The sequence below is a fragment of the Oratosquilla oratoria genome, chromosome 6 (assembly GCF_046742065.1).
Source record: "Oratosquilla oratoria isolate Oo_2021 chromosome 6, ASM4674206v1, whole genome shotgun sequence".
Classification (NCBI taxonomy): domain Eukaryota; kingdom Metazoa; phylum Arthropoda; class Malacostraca; order Stomatopoda; family Squillidae; genus Oratosquilla; species Oratosquilla oratoria.
The window spans coordinates 72,871,243-72,892,973 of record NC_134782.1 but is presented as its reverse complement, the minus strand read 5'-3'; the positions used below and the strand labels follow the sequence as shown (position 1 = coordinate 72,892,973).

The 21,731-nt window shown below is 39.0% G+C and overlaps 2 protein-coding genes across 4 annotated transcripts; both read left to right on the top strand.

The window, feature by feature from the left end:
* Positions 1 to 2,280: 2,280 nt before the first annotated feature.
* LOC143026613 (uncharacterized) lies at positions 2,281 to 10,094 on the top strand. Of its 3 annotated transcripts, none has more exons than XM_076187315.1 (4): positions 2,281 to 2,937; positions 5,487 to 5,698; positions 5,875 to 6,200; positions 6,415 to 7,389. In XM_076187315.1, the coding sequence occupies exons 3-4, from the start codon at positions 6,091 to 6,093 to the stop codon at positions 6,905 to 6,907; spliced, it is 603 nt and encodes a 200-aa protein (XP_076043430.1). In that variant the 5' UTR covers positions 2,281 to 2,937; positions 5,487 to 5,698; positions 5,875 to 6,090; the 3' UTR covers positions 6,908 to 7,389. The 3 variants fall into 3 exon arrangements, 2 of the variants coding, with proteins under 2 accessions (XP_076043430.1, XP_076043431.1); XR_012966513.1 differs by lacking the exon at positions 6,415 to 7,389 and adding an exon at positions 9,920 to 10,094 and having other exon boundaries at positions 2,470 to 2,937; XM_076187316.1 differs by lacking the exons at positions 5,875 to 6,200; positions 6,415 to 7,389 and adding an exon at positions 9,920 to 10,094 and having other exon boundaries at positions 2,357 to 2,937.
* A 4,444-nt stretch (positions 10,095 to 14,538) lies between these two features.
* Positions 14,539 to 21,117, top strand: LOC143026096 (uncharacterized). The gene is made up of 6 exons (XM_076186093.1): positions 14,539 to 14,701; positions 15,548 to 15,655; positions 16,052 to 16,504; positions 19,483 to 19,652; positions 19,871 to 20,449; positions 20,551 to 21,117. Exons 1-6 carry the CDS (start codon positions 14,539 to 14,541, stop codon positions 21,115 to 21,117), a joined length of 2,040 nt encoding a protein of 679 aa, XP_076042208.1.
* Positions 21,118 to 21,731: the final 614 nt, after the last annotated feature.

Sequence of the window (21,731 nt, the reverse complement as noted above, 5' to 3'; positions counted from 1 at the left end):
TAAGAGACTTTGAACTTCAGATGTTTCAGTCATATTTATCTAATCGTAATCAATTTGTCTTATTCAACGGTGTTAAATCGAGATTAATGGGGGTACCTCAAGGTAGTATTCTAGGTCCTATTTTGTTTTTTATTTACATTAACGATATCTATAAAGCCTGTGGTATTCCTGAATACTTACTGTTTGCAGATGATACTTCTTGATTGATTGCTTCAACAACACAAAACAATCATATAGGTGACAATACAGGTATGTTAAACGGCCAACGAACGTGGTATATCTCCTTTCTATCCCTTTTCAGCGCAACTGAGACACAACCCTGGCAACCCTACAACACGCGCAGCACAAAACAGATAAATGGAATTAAACAAATGCCAAACACAGCACAATTCCGCCCAAATACCGCACACATGCTGTCAGTTTATTTAACCCCCGGACCTGGCAAAACATCAGAAAGTACTAAAATCGATTAAATGACATCCTTACAATGATTCATGGAAGAACAAATTTGTGGGGGGGGGGGCTGAAGCCTGATATATATATTATATATATATATATATATATATATATATATAAACTGAAAGTGAATAATATTTTTTTCACTTCTAATGAAACCGACAAAAAACAAATGCCTTTATTTCTTACTAAGTTACAACACAAAACCTAGTTGTATCCTCACCTTGATTGGAGGTTCATTTCTTTTGGTATTTCTACCCTCTACTGGCCATCTCCAGTGGTTTCGTGCTGGTCAGAAGTATGTATGAGATGTGAATCATGCAATCACACTTTCACAACATTGGTCCTGTGCAGTTCCTGTCTACTTCGACTGCCGAGTTCCGACGTTGACCTTGGCCTGGGTACTCCCACATAATTTAATTGTACGGCATTATTGTATACCTAGGGTTAATTATTTATCTATTTAGTTATATATTCTTTATTCGTTTGTTTATTTATTAATTTTTGTCACACCCCAAGAAAGGAAGACAAATGTACGTCCGGCGTGAGGTTGCGCCGGATTGAGGACAAAGTGCTCAAAAGGAGGAATGTTTGGCCTTAAGGAGGACGTCTGGCCACCCTACTTTGACCCTTTGTTTACCCTACGTTACCGCACATTACTTGTTTCACTTGTGGATGCGTTGCTATATGTGCGCAAATTATGTTTTCGTTGCGGAACGTAACTTAAATTTATTATTTTCGTAATAAAAAAAAATATTTTCGTAAACTTCCATTAGATCGACGGTAGATCGCACGGAATTTTAGGCCTAATAACTGCAAACCCTAATCATGAGTACCGGTAAGAAAAAGAGCTATGAAGTAGGTTTTAAGCTGAAAGTGGTGGATTACGCAGAACATGGGAACAGATCTGCAGAAAGGGAGTTTGGGGTTTCAGAAATGGGAGCGAGGGAATGGAGAAAGCAGAAAGATCAGCTTAAAGAAAAACCGAAATACAAGAGAGCAGCAAGGTTTTCAGTATCTCCATACCAAAGTCTGGAAAAATAATTATTTGATTGGGTTGTATACCTTAGAAATAATGGCCTTGTGAACAGACTTTCAAGAACAGCCGAAGCCCTTCAGCTAGCACCGAAATATTATTTTACACAAATTAAATATTCGGCATGGTGGTGTATAAGGTTCATGAATAGATTTGGATTGACACTACGGCAAAAAACTCATTTTACTCAAAAACCGCTGAAAGACATTGAGCAAAAAGTTCATAATTTTTGCAAAATTTGTTCCGAAGGAGCATAAAATGTTTAATTTTTTCCTAGGAAATATTGGAAACATGGATGAAACTCCTATGTATTTTGATATGCCGGGAAACACTACTATAGACAGTGGAAAGTATAATACAGTAAAAACTTCAGGACATGAAAAACAGTGTGTTGTGCTAGTCTGTCAAGCTGATGGAAAAAAGTTTCGTTCAATGGTTATTTTCAAAAGGAAAAATATGCCAAAAGGAATCTATTCCACCAGATGCAATTGTGAAAGTACATCCTATGGGATGGATGGATGAAAACCAAACAAAAGTTTGGTTGGATGAAATGTGGATGTTTTGTTGGATTGTTGGCAGGGAGGTTTGTAAAACAATAGTCAGTAATTTGTATATTGCGTTACTAACTACATTTACGAAATTGGCTCCATACAAAATTTTATATACGTATTTATTGCAAACCATGAAACCAATTAATAAAATTAGCTTTCGTTTTCAGAAAATAATAGACAAGTCGTTATTCAGGTTGATTGGATGTTCATGACACAATCGGAAGTGAACAGATTACTCGTTTTCCTAGTGGATTTGAGTCCCGTATTTCTCTCCGATTCATGGTAGTGACTGTTTCCTGCCTCAACTGTAAATGTATAACCCTTCTGGCATCTTACCAGCTTATTTGTTCGTTAACCAGACGTGCATGGAGTCGATGGGTTTGAAAAATTGGAACAGTTATTTTTTTCCCAATCTTAATTTTGATGAATAACTGCGAAAGTGTGTATATATTTGCCTCGATGCGTGTGAGAGGGCTATAATTCAGCTAATATTATTGACCTGTCTTTATTTCCATCTATAAACTAATACGTGGCGATGTCGATGAACGTTTTATGTCTGGCGAATACGTTTTCGCTTGCCAGCGAGTCGACGATCGGATGCCGCACGTACATTGTAAATTTACACATTGTTATTAGCACCGTTGCGTAATTACGTGTATAACTCATAAAGGCAATGTATAAAAAGTAGTAGTGAAAACTGACTTACCATCACAAATCACACAAATGCTGAACATGAATAGTTTGGTGGATACGAAAATGTTTGCTGGCGGCAAACTGCAACCTTGACAACGAGTTGCCAATCGTCTAGGGCTCTATGCACCATCGCAGCAGTCATGCAGTTAGTTTCAAGGAACGCCCTTGGCTACGTGCCCCTATGTGTGCTACGCTTTTAAGGTAACATCTAAAAAATATGTACATTTTGGGGGGATGAACGATTGCACAATTGTATAATTATATTGCTAATTCTGTGGCAAAATTATTTTCGTTGACATCCTGGGTCGGCAAGGTTAATCAGTCTACAAACTGTGTTGTTTCAAATGTACTCTGCAATCGGGACTTACTGCAAATGGGTGATATCAATTTTACTGGCATTGATTGGATGACCCAACAACATGACCATATAGGTAGTCGTTTGATAGATTTTCTCGAGGACAATTACTTAGTTCAGCATGTAAAAGAGCCCACAAGACATGGAAACTTACTCGATCTATTGATCACTAACCGCGAAATCATGACAACCGATGTGTGAAACTATTGCAAACAGCGATCACAACTTAGATTCAAACTATTAAAATGTACTATATATTTTTTTTATTTAAAATAGATACTTGTGTTTCTAAAATACCCGATTTCAGTAAAGCTCAGTTCATAGGACAACGTCAGGAGCTTCAGCTTGCAGATCGGGAGGCAAAATTAAGCGAAAGACCTGTAGATCAGATGCGGGAAATATTTAAATATACGCTTACTAAGATGATTCATACTTACATTCCATTTAAGGACAGACATCATTCAAATCAGGCTCGTCCAAAATGGCTTGACAAAGAATCTGGAAAAAGTATTGCCAAAAAGAGACGGGGCTTATAAAAAATACAAGTGCTCGGGTGCATCTAATGGCTATCAAAGTTATGTATAAATACAGAGAGTTTTAAAATATACAATAAAAAACGAAAACGACAATATGAAATGAATATCGCTGATAAATCCAAAGAGAATCCCAAAGAATTCTATAGTTATATTAGATATGAAAAGGTTATTAGGAATCACATTGGTCCACTATTATCTGCTGACGGTCAACTTGAATTTTCAAATGAAGGAATGTGTGTTACTTTAAACGATTATTTTAGCTTAGTATTCGTAAACGAAACACCTCAAAGTGAACTCCAAACTGAAATATGTGAAAAGTCTAGGGCGAATGAAGTTACTACGGTACAAGAGAAAAAACATAGAAAAACTCAGTTAATAAAACACCAGGGCCTGATCATGGGATGTAATGACACTGGAAGACAAAATATCACGATGGGATGTAACTATAGTGTAGGAAAAAAAATATCACGGTAGGATATAATGTCACTAGAGGACAAAATATAAATTTAGGAAGGAATGCCGGACAGAATGTCAATGAACGACAGGAGGCCGGTGTGAATCACGGTGACGTAGGGGGATAAAGTGTACAAAAGAGATCGGATGATCGGGGGAAATGTTAATGAGGCATTGAATGTCAATGAAGGAACAAATAATAATATAGAGCAAGGTATAAATAAAAAACAAAATTATAATGTAAGACATGATATTGAAAATCAAAATGTGTCAAAAAGAAATAATCACGAGTTTCTTAAAACCATGTACATGCTCGTAGTATAAGTATTAGGAACAAATATTAGGAATTTAAAGGTCAGATATCAAGACTTCCATAACTTTTTGTATTTACAGTTTAATGTACATAAAAAAACATACTGACAGTATTCTATATAATTCCACCATCTACATCTTATCAAATTTGGCAAAAAACAGTTGTTTGTCTTTATTTCATTGCGTCGTCTGCTATTCGAAACAACCCGCCCGTGCGCTTCGGGAACGTTCGGGGAATTCCGCGTTCGTGACGTCACAGTTGTCAAACAATATTGCTATTTTGAGAGTGCATTGTATCGCTTTTGTATTATGCCATTGTCAGTCGTGTGTCGTCACTTGAGTGTCTCAATTTAATTTTTTATTTTATTGTCACAAAACTGATAATAATGGTGTACAGCGTTGCCGCAGGCTGCAACAATGGTAGTGGAAGTGGGAGGAGTTTCTTTCAATTTCCTACGGAGCCAGGCCGACGATCGGAATGGATAAGAAAGGTGAACAGAGCAGGCAAAAGACCGGGCAAACTGTGAGAGCCTTCGAAGTTTTCAAAACTTTGCTCTGACCACTTCGAAGAGGAATACTTCGAAATGAATCTCGCGTTATCGATTGGATTTATGGAGAAGACCAGGAGACATCTAAAACCTGATGCCGTGCCCTCAATTTTTGCAGCCACTACAAAGCATTCCACACCAAAACCAAAAAAGAAAAGTAGGTCAGCGTTTGATAAACGCCGGAGGCTTGAGGTACCGTAGGCAGTTTACTTTTTCTGACTCCATGCATCATGTCCATGCGTTAGGCTTAGGCCTATGACTATGTCAGAGAGGGCCTGTTATAAATTCCATGGACATGCAGGATAGCCTAGTAGGCCTAGTGAATTAAACTCTGGCCCTGAAGCCATGGACCGGAGGTATAAAATAAGAGTTGAAGCCGCGAGGCGAGAGGATCGAGGGCTACCCCCCCCCCCTGGCCCAAGGGCTAGGCCTACCTGAAGCCAGGCTATGCATGTGCATCGTGGTACTAGCCTATGGCTATGCCAGTGAGTGAGTGCCTATTATCATGATTATGTAGTAATTGTCCTACCAATATTTTTTTTCCAGACTATATCAGAGTTGATGGACGAACATGAAAACCAAGAGGAGGGTGCCGGTAGTAAGTATGCCAGTTCATAGTGTCTCTGACATTTCCGAGCTTGAAATCTCAACAATTGCAGCTGACACGACAGAGCCTGACCTAACTGAAAGCATATCAACCAGCATCTCTGTGCAAACACAGTCTTATAACCAAGCCAGTTGGTTCCCAGACATCATGGGTATGTGTAGTTTTTTATCTTGAACATATTGAAAGTGAAAATCATGCTACCACCAAGGTACCGGTACACGGGTACAGGTCACACTGAAAGATCTGATACATGGAGTACCTCCATGGTGCAAGGGATTGGGCTCCATTTTATTGGATCATTTGTGATTTTTTTTCTGTCATTTTTAGTATCGCAGACATTATGGGGTGCAGGTCAAGTACACAACACCCATGAAGAATAGGTGTACCCAGTGTGAAATCAAGGCTTCGTCAACACGATTTTCTAAAAGCACCCAGACACAAATGGCAGACATTTAGCCACAATCTGATCTGAAGAACAATGTTGACATTGGTACCCAGTGCAGTTTGTGTGCATGCAAGGAAGAAGGTGATACGGAAGAAGATATGGATGTTGATGATTTAGATTTTGAGGATGACCCTGCTGATGAAGATTATTCTCCATACACTGAGGACATGGACGAGGTTGAAGATGATGACGACGAGGAAGATAAATGGTAATTTGATCAACAATATTTACAAATGCATTAAATCAAACATGTCAAAGTATCGAAGTCCAGTGTGGTACCGGTACTCTTTGAAACTGTCAAGGCTCGGCATACATAAACAGACCATTTCGCAGTTGATGCTATTAGATTTGTTTAAATAATTTGAATTGCGTGATATTTTCACCAGTGCAATTAGCTGTTTTTTGTTTCATGGTCTTTGCAGGGATTCTCATGAGGACTTCTCTTTCAATGAACATCCAGTTCAGATGAGGAAATTTATTGTTTTTGAGAGCTGTTTGCGGGCCCTTTTGGCTGTCTGCATGCTTTGTCTTGCACCATGCACGACTGTCATTAAACATATCAGAGGAACACTGGTCGTTATGAAAAGCACATGCCAATCAGGACATGTAAAAATTTGGTACAGCCAACCGATGTCAGGTTCAATGCCATTAGGAAACTTGATGTGTGCAAGTTCTGTACTATTTAGCGGTTGCAGCTCAGTGAAAGCCATCAATATGTTGAAGAATGTGAACATAGAGTCATTTTCGAAGGCAACCTACAACAGAATTCAGCGTGTTTACTTATTACTTGGTATGGCTTTACAATGGGATGTTCGGCGATATCAAACTCCTCTTCCTCTTCTTCTTCCACCATACATACTATCCTTCCGAATTGGAATGCACAATGGGCCATTTTTGCGAACAAATTTGGATTAAAAACGAACATGAAGATGAATAACTCGATTGGAATGACTGAGCTGAACTACAGCGTGTGTTTCTGTCTGATTGCTTGACAACTGTGACGTCACTGCCGGTTCACGTAGTGGCGATTACTGATACTAATTACTAATTGACTAGAACATCTAGACTTCGGAAAATTGGTATGCGAGGCGCAATTAAAAGTGAATTTTCTGAATAAATTCTTCTGTAACAGGTAAAAACTTTATTTGTTTGCTTTTAAAAAGTACTTTTCGAGCAATACGATGATTTTTAGCGAATGGTATATCTGTTGATATCTGACCTTTAATATTGCGGGATTTGAATACTTTCATCAGGATAGAAAACACAAGAAAGGTGGGGGTGTTCTGTTGTACGTTAAAAGCAATGTCCATGCTTGTGTTTTATAGAAAGCATGGTAACTGATGTAGAAGTCTGTGAAACTGTTGCAAATAGCGATCACAACTTAGATTCAAACTCCTAAAAAAATTAGAATAGATACTTGTGTTTCTAAATTACCCGATTTCAGTAAAGCTCAGTTCATAGGACTACATCAGGAGCTTTAGCTTACAGACTTGGAGGCAAAACTAAGCAAAAGACCTGTAGATCAGATGCGAGAAATATTTCCAAATACGCTCACTAAAATGATTCATACTAACATTCCATTTAAGGACAGACGTCCCCCAAGTCAGGCTCGCCAAAGAAACTGAAAAAAGGTATTGCTAAAAAGAGACAGGCTTATAAGAAATACAAGTGCTCAGGTGCATCTAATGACTATCAAAGTTATGTATCAATACAGAAAGATTTAAAAAAGACAAAAAAAAAAAAGAAAAGAAAATGACAATACGAAATGAATATCGCTGATAAATCCAAAGAGAATCCCAAAGAATTCTATAGTTATATTAGAGATAAAAAGGTTAGGAATCACATTGGTCCACTATTATCTGATGACGGTCAACTTGAATATTCAAATGAAGGAATGTGTAATATTTTAAACAATTATTTTAGCTCAGTATTCATAAACGAAACACCTCAAAGTGAACTCCAAACTGAAACCTGTGAAAAGTGTAGGGTAAACTTACTACGGTAATATACGAGGAATTCGCTAGTGGACAGCGACATTAATCAGATAATTTTTATGACCATCGCGCAAGGATTTGAACCTGCGCTGTACATGACGACAAGAGGCCCGCCATGACTACCGCCTTACACCGCCCGACCACTGATACTTAAAATCGTACGAACTCAGAACACTTACTGGTTCTCGAGATTGAGAAGGTCACTACCTGCAACCCTATTCTCATTTTTACCATACGACCAAGCACACTCGTGGGAGGGGTAAGGACCGGATCGAAATGGATAAAGAAATGGTGAAGAAAATACTAGTCACTTTAATAAGACCAAGATTGGAGTATGCAGCAATGACATGGTCACCAAGTACAAAAGAATGTATAACAAAACTTGAAAGAATACAAAGAGCAATTACAAAATTGGCACCAACACTCTCAGAACTATCATATGAAGAGAGACTAGTAAAACTTGAGCGACAGACATTAGAGCAAAGAAGAGAGGGAGGAGACTTGATAACTATAGAATCATGAAAGGCATAGAAAATATCGATAGAGAGGATCTAATAAAATGGGATAGTAGAGATACAAGAGGACACAGAAAGCCATAATGATGATTCTTGGGGTGGTGGGTGGAGAAAAAGATAAAGGAGAAGGAAGAAGACGAAGAAAAAATAAAGGGGGGAGGTAACGAAATCTGAATACCCAGGATAATTTATATGTTTTGAGAAATAACTGAAAGTTCAGTTTTTAATAAACATCCCTTGTTTTACTTGCAATGCTGAAGGGTTTGCATAAATAGGCAACACTGTAAAAACAAATAAAGGCAGCTTGGTAATTGCATAAAGTCCCATGATTAACATGGTTTAGGTTTGTTTGAATTTAAGTGGTTTGTCCAGGTTAGAGCATTAACTTGCTGCAATATCCATGAATTTCACATGTCATTCCCCACCTGAATGAGTTGCCTAAATGTTTTGCAATGTCCGCACTCTTCATACAATACTTGTAAGTGTATTTGAATAATTGAACTGCCTTGATCTTACTCCCTTTGCTGACTGAAGACTTGATTTGCTAGACAATAATGTTCCCTGCACAGCCATTACTATGTTAAAATGAAATGTTCAAATATCGCCAAATTAGAACTCCTAGCATCCTCCTCAGGCACCTCCTCTAAAATATATTATCTCCTTTCAGTCTCTCTCACATTCCATATCTCTGAAGGTATGGTAACTTCATACAATCTTCTTTTTGCATACATTCTCAAATATCGTGCTATCCACAATGCTCTTTACATCCCAAACAAATACCTGTATATTCATCCATACAATCGGTACTAACTTGCACATTCACTCACTGCTAATTATGACCTCAGATGGTTGAAACTTTCCACTTCCTCAAGCAACTTTTCATTCAATCTCACATTCATTCTGCTACCATTGTCATTTCTCATATGTACACTTTATTAGATTATTTTTCACTCATTCACTCTCATTTTCACCTGCCACAGCTGCACTGTCATCCACAAACAACCCTGCATTCTTTGTTTCCTGGTCTTCAGCCTGCTCTAGGGAAATTCACTAAGTAACATTAAACCTACCTGTAATTATGGTGCATAGGTTCATTGGCTTAAATCCAATCTTGTACTTGTTGTCCTTGGTCTTCCATCCAACTTGTCCCTCCCAGTTGAACTTCTTTTGCTAATCATCCGTTAAATACCTTTCAATAATAAATTTTACAGACATTTTTACCTCTGATCTACTTAGTCTTGACAGGCGACAGGACTGAAATATAAATTAATTTCAACTTTTAATAACAATATTTATTTGATGGAAAGGATAAAATAAAAAGAATTATACTGTGTGTCCTGTAATTATCATATCTTCATAATAAGAAAATAACACATACCACTATTTTTTCATTTAAAATAATACTCATTTCTCGACAGATTTAGAGGCTGATGAAGCCTGTGGGAGAGTGGAATGCTGAAAAGTGGAAGAATTTTCCCCACAAAACTATTAAGAACAGGAGAACTGTTAAGATCTGCCAGGACCTCAACTTCACCACACTGGCCCCTCCAACTCTGCCAGTAGTGTTCATTGATAAACCTACAACACATACAAGTGAGCCATTAGGTTACCATTTAAACAGTGTCACCACTACTGTGATCAATAAACAGCACAAACTTACCAAAAGTTTTTCAAAATCAGCATCTGCTTCCAGTTGTGCTTTGAGTTGGTTGAAGTCCTCAAGTGTTTGAGTGGTAAAAATGCATTAAGTCTTGCCAAATCTTCATGCCTAACAACCTTTTTCATTTAATTATTTTTTCTCCTGTTGAGTATATAGAACATTTCCTGAAGCATCTTGCTTTGGTTTTCTAATAGTTTCAAAACAAGCAAATACACTCAACAGTGTCTTAAGTTCAACTGTGATAGTTTTTAAATCTGAAATGAAATAAAACCAAATGAGAATGAAACATAAAGTAACAACTAACATGAAGCCCATTGAGGCCTGTAATTACACAGGAAAATATTACACCATAACACCAATGTGTGCATGCCTACACAGCAGATCGATCCTGGGACCTCAGAGTAGGAGCCTATGGTTAGCAGACTACCAGGCTCTTATGAGGTCTAAGGTTCAGTACCCATGCACACTTAAGTGTTTATGGTGGTTTGAAAGTAAAAACCACCATCACAGTGTCTATGTATATACACTGGCAACAGTTCTGCCAAAAGGGGTGACAAGACAAATCCTCTTATTCCCCTTTCCATTACAACCACTATTAATGTGGACTAACTGCCTATTCCCAATCTTACTTCCCAAATCAGTCATCTCATGTATGACATAAGGGACATTCTTTGTCTCAGTCACCAGGGATTGCCTTTGTCATCATTACCTACCAAAAGAAAATAAAAAACAATACAAAGGAAACTTTCATCAGAGAAGTTATAGTGGTTACACGGCCACTTATTCTCATTCTGACATAGCTATTAAAGTGACTGGCAGAGGGCAGTAATTAGCATTTCATTTGTATACACAAAAACTTAATAATATCTTACCATCAGATGACTGGGATGATTCACTGATGAACACGTTGTTCATTGGTTTCTTGATGATAGCATTTTGCCTCTTGAGTGGTAGGATGTTTTTAAGTTCAGGTGGACCCCCTGGGGCTAGGGGGTGTAGTATAGAATATAGCCCCTGCCACGTCGGCTGTGTGTCGTAAGAGGCGACCAATGCCGATCCCCGAGTGGGGCTCTTGTTCCCCGCACAGGACTTCCTCTTAGACTTCCTTTTCCACTCTTCTCTTCTCTTCCGCTTGCTGTCCCCTCTTAACAACACAGTTCGGTAGCTACCCACATGACTGAACAGCCCTGTTCAGGATCCACTCTGCTCACCCCACATGGGGAGGGGCCTAGAAAAGGTGCCCTAAAAATAGCTTGCCTTGTTTCTACCTGATTGGGGAACCGCTCCCAGTAAGGTCACCCTCATTGCGGTCAAGACAAACCCATAAATAATAATGACCCTGGCTCGAACTCGGAACCGGACCAACTCCCTGCAACCCCAGCTTCTTCTGATAACGACTCCAGCTCACCTTAGGACCATTCCTCTGAACACTCAACAGAAATCACCGGGACACCAGGGTGATAGAATTACTGGTGATAATCCAAAGAGCAGAGTACTTTTCTGCTCAAATATTTGCTTGACACTTGATTATGAAGAGGTTTATCTCTTAAGCAAGAAATATGGAAGAGTGGAATGAATCAGACTGAAACTTTCAAATGATGGTAGTTCATATGACTGCTACATAATATTTGATGAAAATAAATCTGCACTTGAAGCATTGAATGGATTAAATAACCACCTTGTGAATAATTCCAAGGTCAAAGCTCGCCTTTTTAATATAGACTTGAAAAATGAGAAATATGACTTTATTCCAAAAGAAGAAGAAACAGCTCAAAGTATACCCCCTAGGAAGTCTCCTGCCATACTCTGGTACGTTGCAACATACAGAGAGGACAGGAAGAACTTCTTTAGAGCCTCAGAATGTATTGAAAACAAAATAGGTAGTCCCTTATGAAAACCTAAAGAAATATGGCAGGAGTATCCTGATAAAAGCAGGTAATAATACCCAAGCCAAGCATTTATAAAACTTCAGACCCACCAATCATGGCAACATAAAGCAAATAACACCCCATAAGAGCTTCAATACCTGCAAGGGCATTATTTTCTCTGAAGACCTATATGATTTCTCCGAAGAAGAAATTTTGAAAATGTGCCCTGAGAATGTACATGAAATAAAAAAGCTAAGAGGAAATAATAACTCCATCCTCTTATCTTTCTCTACCACAGTCCTTCCTGATGTAATAGTCATCAAACACTCAAGATTTAGAGTCAAGAAATATAAGCAATGCCCAACTCAATGTTACAACTGCTTAGAATATGGTCATATCATCTCAAAATGTAACAATAACAGAAAATGTGACAAATGTTCTGAAGAGCATAGGGAAGACAGTATGTGTACAAACGTTCCATACTGCCTCCATTGCTCTTGTAATCACTCCCCTAGATCTAAGGAATGCTCACGTATTAAATTTGAACAAGACATACATATACCAAGGCTTTTTTCCCCCTTACCAGGGGGGGTAGCCAAAAAGGACAATGCACAAAAACATTCCCACCCATTTCATCCCCGAAAACACTCCACACCCCTCCACCCTCCCTCCCATCTTAGCACCTCCTGGATGACGGGTCATCCCTGCACCCTGTCCACTGCCCTGGGTCAAAAGCAGTGTCACAGGACACAGCACATCCACAGCAAGGCCGCTTCATTAAATCGGCGACCCCCCCCTCTGTCCCCCCATATAAAGGAGAGGACGGGGAGAAATCCCTTCGGGCTGCGTCAAAAATTTTTGCTCACACACACTACCTCACCCCCATTCCCCGTCCAATCCACCTCATGCATCACAACATTTTCCATATACAACCATTCTCCATTCACCCCTGTCTTCTGTCCTCTCCCGTCCTTCCTCAACCGACATTCCCCTCTTCCCCAAAGCCCCCTTCACCCCATCCATCCATCTCATCCTAGGACGTCCCCTCATGTTCACTCCCTCCACATCTGCCTTCCATACCTCCTTTACTAGTCTTTCTTCACTCATTCTTTCCATGTGTCCAAACCATCCTAATACTCTTTCATCCACCCTATCTCCCAACTCCCTTTCCACCCCTGTTCTCCTCCTCACTTCCTCATTTCTCACTCTATCTAGCCTAGTAACCCTCATCATACTTCTCAGACACTTCATCTCAAACACATTCAAGTTCCTTCTCTCTTCCTCTCTCATGTTCCATGTTTCTGCTCCATACAGTGCTGTTGGCACAATCACTCCTTCATACAGTCTCCTCTTAGCATCCATTCCCAGATTCCTATTCCTCATTACACTTTTTAAACCACCAAGGCATTTACTCGCTTCTCTCAATCTACATTCTACCTCCACCTTCACTCCACCTTTTCCTGCCACATTTGCACCCAAATATCTAAAACTATCCAATTCCTCCAGTTGCTCTCCCTTAATGCTCACTTCCAGATTACTGCCACTTTCACCCCTTGTACATCTCATCACCTTACTTTAACCCACATTTATCTTTAGCTTTCTTCTATCACACACTCTCCCAAACTCTGTCACCAGCTTCCTCAATCCCTCCTCCGATCCTGCCACAAGCGCAGTGTCGTCCGTAAACAACAGCTGGCTCACCTCCCACTTTTCTCCATTTTCCTTAACCAACTCCAATCCCTAACCCACTACCCTTGCATTCACCTCTCGTACCACCCCATCCATGTATAAGTTGAACAGCCAGGGTGACATAACGCATCCCTGACGAAGTCCCACCTTTACCTCAAACCACTCACTCTCTCCATTTCTAATCCTGACACAAGCTCTACTACTCTTATAAAAACTCTTGACAGCTCCCAGAAGCTTTCCTCCTATCCCATATATCCACATAACCTCCCACAGTGCCTTGAAATGGAGCAGTATTGGCAATGCAAAGCGAAAACTAATGGGAGCCAATAGAAACCCCAACTCAACCTATGCTGACATAGTAAAGAAAATGAAAATAAAATTAGATAATAACTCATCAAATCCTAACACTATTGCACACAAGGATGTTCTAACTGGAATTCCCAAAACCCAGACTCCAATACCTAACACTAGTGCTGCAGCAAACCCTATTAATAGTGTGGACTATGATAATATTTTGCCTGATCCTAATAACCATTCAAAAATTAAAAAGGCTAACTCACAAAACAACCCTCGAACCACCAGCAACCTATCTGATAAGCAAAAAACTCAGAATGTGCCACCTAATAGTAGATCAGTTGATGAAAAAGAAAAGGACCTGAAACTAGAAACAAAATCTAAAATAATAACAATAAAAAATAAACAAACCAACAGGGCTGAAGACTCAGATGGATTCATAGAACCCCCTGTCAAAAAGAGAGCAAAAAACAAAGAGAACACAACAAACTCTGATTGTGATACCCCCAATATATTTGACTAGCTCATGGAAACGGATAATACTACATCTGAAGATACTACTTCCATAATGCTTCCCCAAACTACTGGCAAGATGGAAACTGCAGAGAATGTCTCTCCAGACTGCCAAGAGAAGTCTACCAACTCCCGTACATCCCTGAAAAGTCTTCTTGAGAACCTTCCCCTATCAAGTACTCATGAAAGGCTGAAAGAATCTCAACCTTCCAAGATAAAAAGACTACAGAAAAATTTCAATCCCCAACATACTGCTCCCTCTGTCTGTCAGAGGGAAAAAATAACCTATTCCAAATTCAAAGATTACAGTGGAACTGCAAAGGAATAAGAGCCATATCTGAACAGCTAAAGATCATACTACATGATTCTAATCCAGGAATTATTTGTTTACAGGAGACAAAGATAGGCAGTAACTCATATAATCCTGGATTAAACTACTCTATATACCATTCGCCTCCTCCTCCAGGAGATATTGCCCATGGTGGAGCAGCAATAATAATTCATAAATCAATACAACACACATTCTTAAATCTTGTGACATCTCTGCAAGCTGTGGCTGTTGAAACTATACTAGATAAAAAAATTACTATATGCTCTCTTTATCTTCCACGTAAATGTGGCTTCACAGAACATGACATACAAGACTTAACTAACCAGCTCCCAAGCCCATTTTTATTACTTGGTGACTTCAACTCTCATAACCCTCTCTGGGGAGGTAGCATATTAAATGCTAAGGGGAAATTAATCGAGAAATTTATTGACAATAATCCTATCACCTTGTATAATGATGGATCTATGACTTACCATAAAACTCATAATAATACAACCAGTGCCATTGATCTAAGTACCGTATACATCTTCCATCCATCTCGATTTTACATGGTCTGTCAATGAGTATCTTAATGAAAGTGACCACTTCCCCATCCATTTTAAGTATGTCAAAAATACTCCAACACAATGTCCCCCTAAATGGAAGGTTCAGGAAGCTGACTGGAATAAGTATAAAAATAATTTAATTTCAGATCAAGATTTTGAAACTTTTGACAGTCATATAGAAGCATATAAATTTCTTACTGAAGCAATCTTAAAAAGTGCTGAGATTGCTATTCCAAAAACCAAAGGGAAACCCAGTAGACCTACAGTTCCATGGTGGAACAAAACCTGTGGAGTACTAAGAAAGATAACCTGAAAATGTTACCGACAATACAAAAATAGCGGTTCAACACAGAGCAAGATTATATATAAACGTGCCCTTGCTAAGCAGCACAAACACTTCAAGAAATCAAAACGAGAATCATGGCTTCACTAGTAGCAAGTTCGTTCCCTCACCTTTACCTACGCTGAAAATAAATAACACACTCATTACAGATCCATATGACGTTGCAGAAAATTTAGGTGAACACTTCTCCAAAATTTCTAGTCCAGAAAATCACTCACCCAAATCCCAGAAAATTCAAAATGCTCAGATTTTTCTGGATCTCAACTGAAATGGCAGAGAAATCTATAACGTAAAATTCTCCCTATAGAATTTAAAGAAGCTCTTTCCTCCACAAAAACTACAGCCCCTGGTGAGGACACAGTATTATACGAAATGATCAAGAATCTCCCAGAAGATGCTAAAACCTTTCTTTTAAAAATCATCAACAGAACCTGGGAGACAGATATATTACCAAAAAGCTGGAAAATTGCCATTATAATACCTATCAAAAAGCCCAATAAGAATCCTCTTGATCCATCTAGCTACAGGCTAGCCTTAACCAGTTGTGTCTGCAAGTTAATGGAAAAGATGAGAAATACCAGACTTGTTTGGTACTTAGAATCTGAAAACAAACTTTCACCCTACCAGTTTGGTTTCCGTAAGAACAGATCCACGCTGGACCCACTGCTGAGACTATCCAACCAAATCCAACAAGGATTCTCAAAACAGTGTCAAATGATAGGTGTTTTCTTTGATCTCGAGAAAGCCTATGACACAACTTGTAGGTTTGGAATTATCCAACAATTTAATAAAATAGGCATCCGAGGTAATATGCTGAGATTCATTAACTCATTTTTATCTGATAGATTACACTGGCCTGCGAAGTTTCAAAGGTAAAGCATCTGATAACTGATTCTAGGGTAATTTGCTATGCAGAATCTAAAAATCACACTCATTTTGTTCAATTAGGTCACGTTTTTGAGATACGAGGCGGTAAAAATAATTAAAAACGCCATTTAGTGCTATTTATTCCCTTTAATTTTGGAAAAAAATTCTTGACAAAAGAAATAATTTTTTCTTGCATAGTTCAGAAGATAAAGAGGATATATTACAGAAAATCTAATCATGGATGAAGGGCCTTTTCAGTGACTTTCTCCTGTGTTGGGCAGTCACCACGTCTCGTTTCAAACACCAACAGTAGTCCACAAGAAAGTTCACATCCCACCGGCCTTGGTAGAGTTCTTCCATGACACGAATATCCTGGTGGAAACGTTCTCCCTGTTCCTCACTGAAGTCACCACAGTTCTGAGGGAAATAGTCTTAAGTGGGACTGTAGAAAGTGCATTTTGACTGACATGCGAGCCCCTAATTTTTTATAGCTGTTCAAGAGCTTATTGACTTCTTTCTTGTATTCTGCACTTCGGTTATTTCCTAGAAAGTTTCTTATCACTGACTTAAGCGACCACCAAACGGACAGCTCAGCTGCATTCAGTGCATCGTCAAACATTGAGTCCTTCATAAGTTCCCTTATCTGAGGCCCATCAAAGATGCCAGCCTTAAGCTTTTCCAGACTGATCCGAGGAAACTTCTGCTGAAGAAAAGTAAATCCCATGCCGTCCTTGTCCATTGCCTTCACAAAGTTCTTCATCAGTCCCAGTTTGATATGTAAAGGTGGGAGTAAGACCTTGTTTGGTTCAACAAGAGAACGAGCCTGAACATTGTGTGAACCAGGTTCCAAATGTTGTCGTGGTGGCCATTCTTGTCTGACAAAATGTTGACCATCAGCCCGACTATCCCACAAACACAAAAAGCATGGATACTTTGTGTACCCACCCTGTAGTCCCAAAACCAATCCAACTACCTTAAGATCTCCACAGATCAACCAACCATGGTTATTGTAGTTCAGAGCAGACAGTAGCTGATCCATGTTGTCATGAGTTTCTTTCATTTGCACCGAATGACCGATTGGAATTGAAGAGTATTTATTTCCGTTGTGAAGGAGGACTGCCTTGAGACTTCTGCTGGAAGAGTCGATGAACAGTCTCCATTCAGTAGCAACATAGTCCAGCCCCATTGATTGAATCAAACCAGCAATGTTGTTGCAGTAAACTAATGACAAGTCCTTCTGGGTTGTGAAGAACTGTCTAAATTCTCTTTCACGCTCTCGGTACCAAAAAAATGTTGTCTCAGGTGCTAGCAAATTTTTCTCACGAAGACGAGAACCCAGAAGCTGTGCTGATTCCTTTGATAGGTTTAGATCCCGTGTCAGGTCATTGAGATCTGCTTGTGTTAGAGGCACTGGCCGGTCATTCTCTTCTGGCATGTATTCTCCACCCTCTGCCCTGTCTAGTGCATTATCAGATTCCGATTCCGAGCTAGATTCCATTGCAACATCTGGCTCGGGAACGGGCAGGCCTGGACCATGAGGGACTGGTCGTATGGCAGACGGAACATTAGGATACTGAATACAATGCTTGTTCTTGCGGTTGACTCCTTTAAGATTAGTCATGCAGAAATAGCAGTCTGACACATGATCTTTACCCTCTCTCCAAACCATTGGAACAATGAATGGCATACTCTTCCTTTTTTTATTTCTCCAATCATGCAAGTTCTTGACACATGTTTTGCAGCTAACATGGGGTGCAAATGGCTTGTCCTGGTCCCCAAGCTTAACTCCAAAGTAAGCATGATATGCCTTCTTCACAAAATCAGTTATATTTGCTAGTCGACGAGGAAGAATCACATTACCACATATGTAGCAGAACCTATCAGGATGATTTGTGCATTTGTGTTCCATTTTCTGTCAATCTAAGATACGTGTCCAAAATAGAAACACAAGAAGCACAGATTCTTGTAAAACGCACAGATTCTTAGAAAATCAGTCACATTGATTGGAGATCACACTTTTCTAAACCATTTTCAGTTTCAGTGTTGTCAATGCAGTTTGTCAATGTAGTCAATGCAGTTTCAGTTTCGGTTTCAGTTTCCTGAAAGTAAACAAAAACATCATTAGGTTTCAGTATCAGTTTTGGGGTGCTACAGTATAATTTTTATGCAAAAAAAAAAAATAAGAATAGGCTATACCTGCAGCCTCATTTTCCTTATACTTAGTACTATACAAGGCCCAAAAGTCGCACTTCTCATATCTCAAAAACTAGACCTGATCCAAGGAAACAGATGGCATTTTTGGATTCAGTGCACTTGAAAAACCTTCGACCTTTGAAAAAAAAAAATTAAATGCAGGCCAGTGTTATTAACCCCTTCCATACGGTGCCGCACACGTAGGCGTCATGGACTTGGATCTCGGTGGCAGCAGCCAATGCCAGCCGTACGACGTGTTGTAATAATACTCGCATCATAAAATATGGTCACCACTTATATCGATCGTTCTCTCTTCACCCGTGAATTTTGATAACCATAGAAAATGCGATTACAAAAGAATTAGAAAGAATGTCATTATGGAGGGGCGACTACAATAAATATAATCAAGACGCCGATATGGCAGCCTCGCGAATACAATCGCTCCCCATGACGCCTACGTGTGCGGCACCGTATGGAAGGGGTTAAAGGTTAGAGTTGGCAATAGTCTCTCGAAACCATTTATTCAGAAGGAGGGTGTCCCCCAAGGAAGTGTCTTGAGTGTCACTTGTTTTGCTGTGGCAATAAATAATATCTTAGAAGAAATTGCACCACCTGTAAAGAGCTCCCTTTTTGTGGATGACTTGGCAATTTATTGTACAAGCTATGATGCTATTTCAGCCTGCAAGCATTTACAAAATTCAATTAATGCTGTTAGTAGATGGGCTGACTCATGGGGCTTTAAAATCTCAACCATAAAAACCTCTGCTGTACGTTTTACTCGGCGTAGACAAAGAGAAGTTATTCCAACCTTAAATCTAAATGGAACCATTTTACCATATGCAGAAGAGGTAAAATTTCTTGGCATGATTTTTTACTCAAAATTGACTTAGACCAGCCATATTGATACCCTGAAGACGAAAGCCAGGAAATCATTGAACATCTTGAAAGTTATATCTAGCTTCAGTTGGGGAGCAGATAAAAGATCACTGCTAATGTTATACAACACTCTTTGCCGATCCAAAATTGATTATGGTTGTCAAACTTATTCCTCTGCTTGCAAAACTAGACTGAAGGAATTGACATAGTTCATAATATGGGCCTTAGAATATGCTCAGGGGCATTTAGAACATCACCAGTAGAAAACATTTATGTAGATTCTGGTGAACTGCCACTTGACCTTCGTAGAGAAGAACTAGGACTAAGACTTTTATTTAAGATCAAGACAGACTGTAAAAACCCTGCCTTTGATACTATCAGGAATGTAAATGGTGATAATTTTTTAGGTTCTAGATCTTCAAAACCCCTTCAAGTCAGATTGAATGAACAAGTAGAAGATGTATCTATCAAGACCCAGAACGTTTTTCAAGTGGGCCATCCACATATTCCCCCTTGGATTATCCCTGAAATATCAAAATGCTCTATAGAGATAACCAAAAGGAACATTTCCATTGAGCAGGTGAAGTCTATATTTTTGGAACATGATAAAATACATGAAGAACACATAAAGATTTATACTGATGGATCCAAATCGAATAATGGAGTTGGATATGGTGTCATCCATGATGACACATCATACTTATCTAAACTTCCTGATTCGGCCTCCATATTTACTGCAGAAATATCAGCAATTAATCATGCTTTAAAAGTAATACATGAAACCAAAGATGTATTTGTAATTTATTGACTCAAAGTGTGTATTGGACAGTATTAGCTGTTTTAATAGCTTTCACCCTTTAATACAAAAAGCTCAGGAGTGGCTATTTCATATTTCCTGCCGACACAGAGGTTCATTTCTGCTGGGTTCCATCACACGTGGGAATCCACGGTAATGAACTAGCTGACAAAGAAGCAAAGGAAGCTGCACAATGTAACAACATACCAAATACCAAGATACCACATTCTGACATGAAAAGAATAATAAAATCCCATATTCTAAACAAATGGCAAGAGCAATGGTCTTCCCCAGTTTTAGCTAATAATAAGAAATATAAAAATATTAGAAATTCCATAAATCCATGGGTCTCTGGTTTTAACTTGAACCGCAAAAAGCAGGTTATTTTAACCAGATTAAGGATTGGACACATCCCCCTAACCCATAAATTCATCCTGGATAGCGGCAGTGCACCTGAGTGTGCTCATTGTGGCACTTTGATGTCAGTTGAGCACATTCTAGTGCACTGCCCAAAGTTTTTAAATATAAAGACAAAGTACAATCTTCACTCAAAATCTCTTAAAGAGATTTTGGGTGAGGAAGCTGATATTGACCAACTTTTTGGATTTTTAAAAGAAACAAATCTTTTAAAAGATATTTAGATCTCTATCAAAACAATGTTATTTATTTCTACTTTTTATCTACTCATTTTTAAACCAAATTTAATGATTTTATAATTTTATCAAACTTTAATCTTTCACCCACTCTTCACCAATCAGTCATGACGGTGCTGAATGACCTCCTCGGTCCCAGTGCCTGGCCACTGGCCTAAATATCATACCATAACCAAAAACAAGTTCAGGTGGGGAAGGACCTTTTATCTGTGGCTTTTATATCTATCAACTTCATCTAAACTTCTTGGTTTTCTGTTAACTTCACAAGGCATGTAATTTACAAGTCTTTCCAGTTTTGCTGATATTTGTTCTTTACACCGAGAGCCAATCCTCATAGACAGAGGTCCCTTTAGCCAAAGGTTGAGCAATTTTCTCATGACACCCAAATAAAGAAGGTGCATTGGGTCGAGTGCAAACTGTGAAACAAGTCCAATATTAAGTGCTAGTAGTGAACTTCGGCTATGATGGTGATCATTATCTTCCATAGAAGTAAAATTTGAATTGGTTCTCTTTTTAGCATCAAGTTCAGGAAATGTAACTGTTCCTGCATAATTACCATGCTTTGGGCATCGCTTGCAGCTAGGCTAATGTAACCATAATGC

Bases quoted from the DNA above. Each gene is read 5' to 3' on its own strand.
- LOC143026613 (XM_076187315.1), top strand. From the start codon at position 6,091: ATGGATGTTGATGATTTAGATTTTGAGGATGACCCTGCTGATGAAGAT. The intron at 6,201-6,414 runs GTAATTTGATCA...TGGTCTTTGCAG, and splicing joins GACGACGAGGAAGATAAATG to GGATTCTCATGAGGACTTCT.
- LOC143026096 (XM_076186093.1), top strand. From the start codon at position 14,539: ATGGAAACGGATAATACTACATCTGAAGATACTACTTCCATAATGCTT. The intron at 15,656-16,051 runs GTAGACCTACAG...TTCTCCCTATAG, and splicing joins AAAAACCAAAGGGAAACCCA to AATTTAAAGAAGCTCTTTCC. The intron at 16,505-19,482 runs GTAGGTTTGGAA...ATGCTATTTCAG, and splicing joins GAAAGCCTATGACACAACTT to CCTGCAAGCATTTACAAAAT.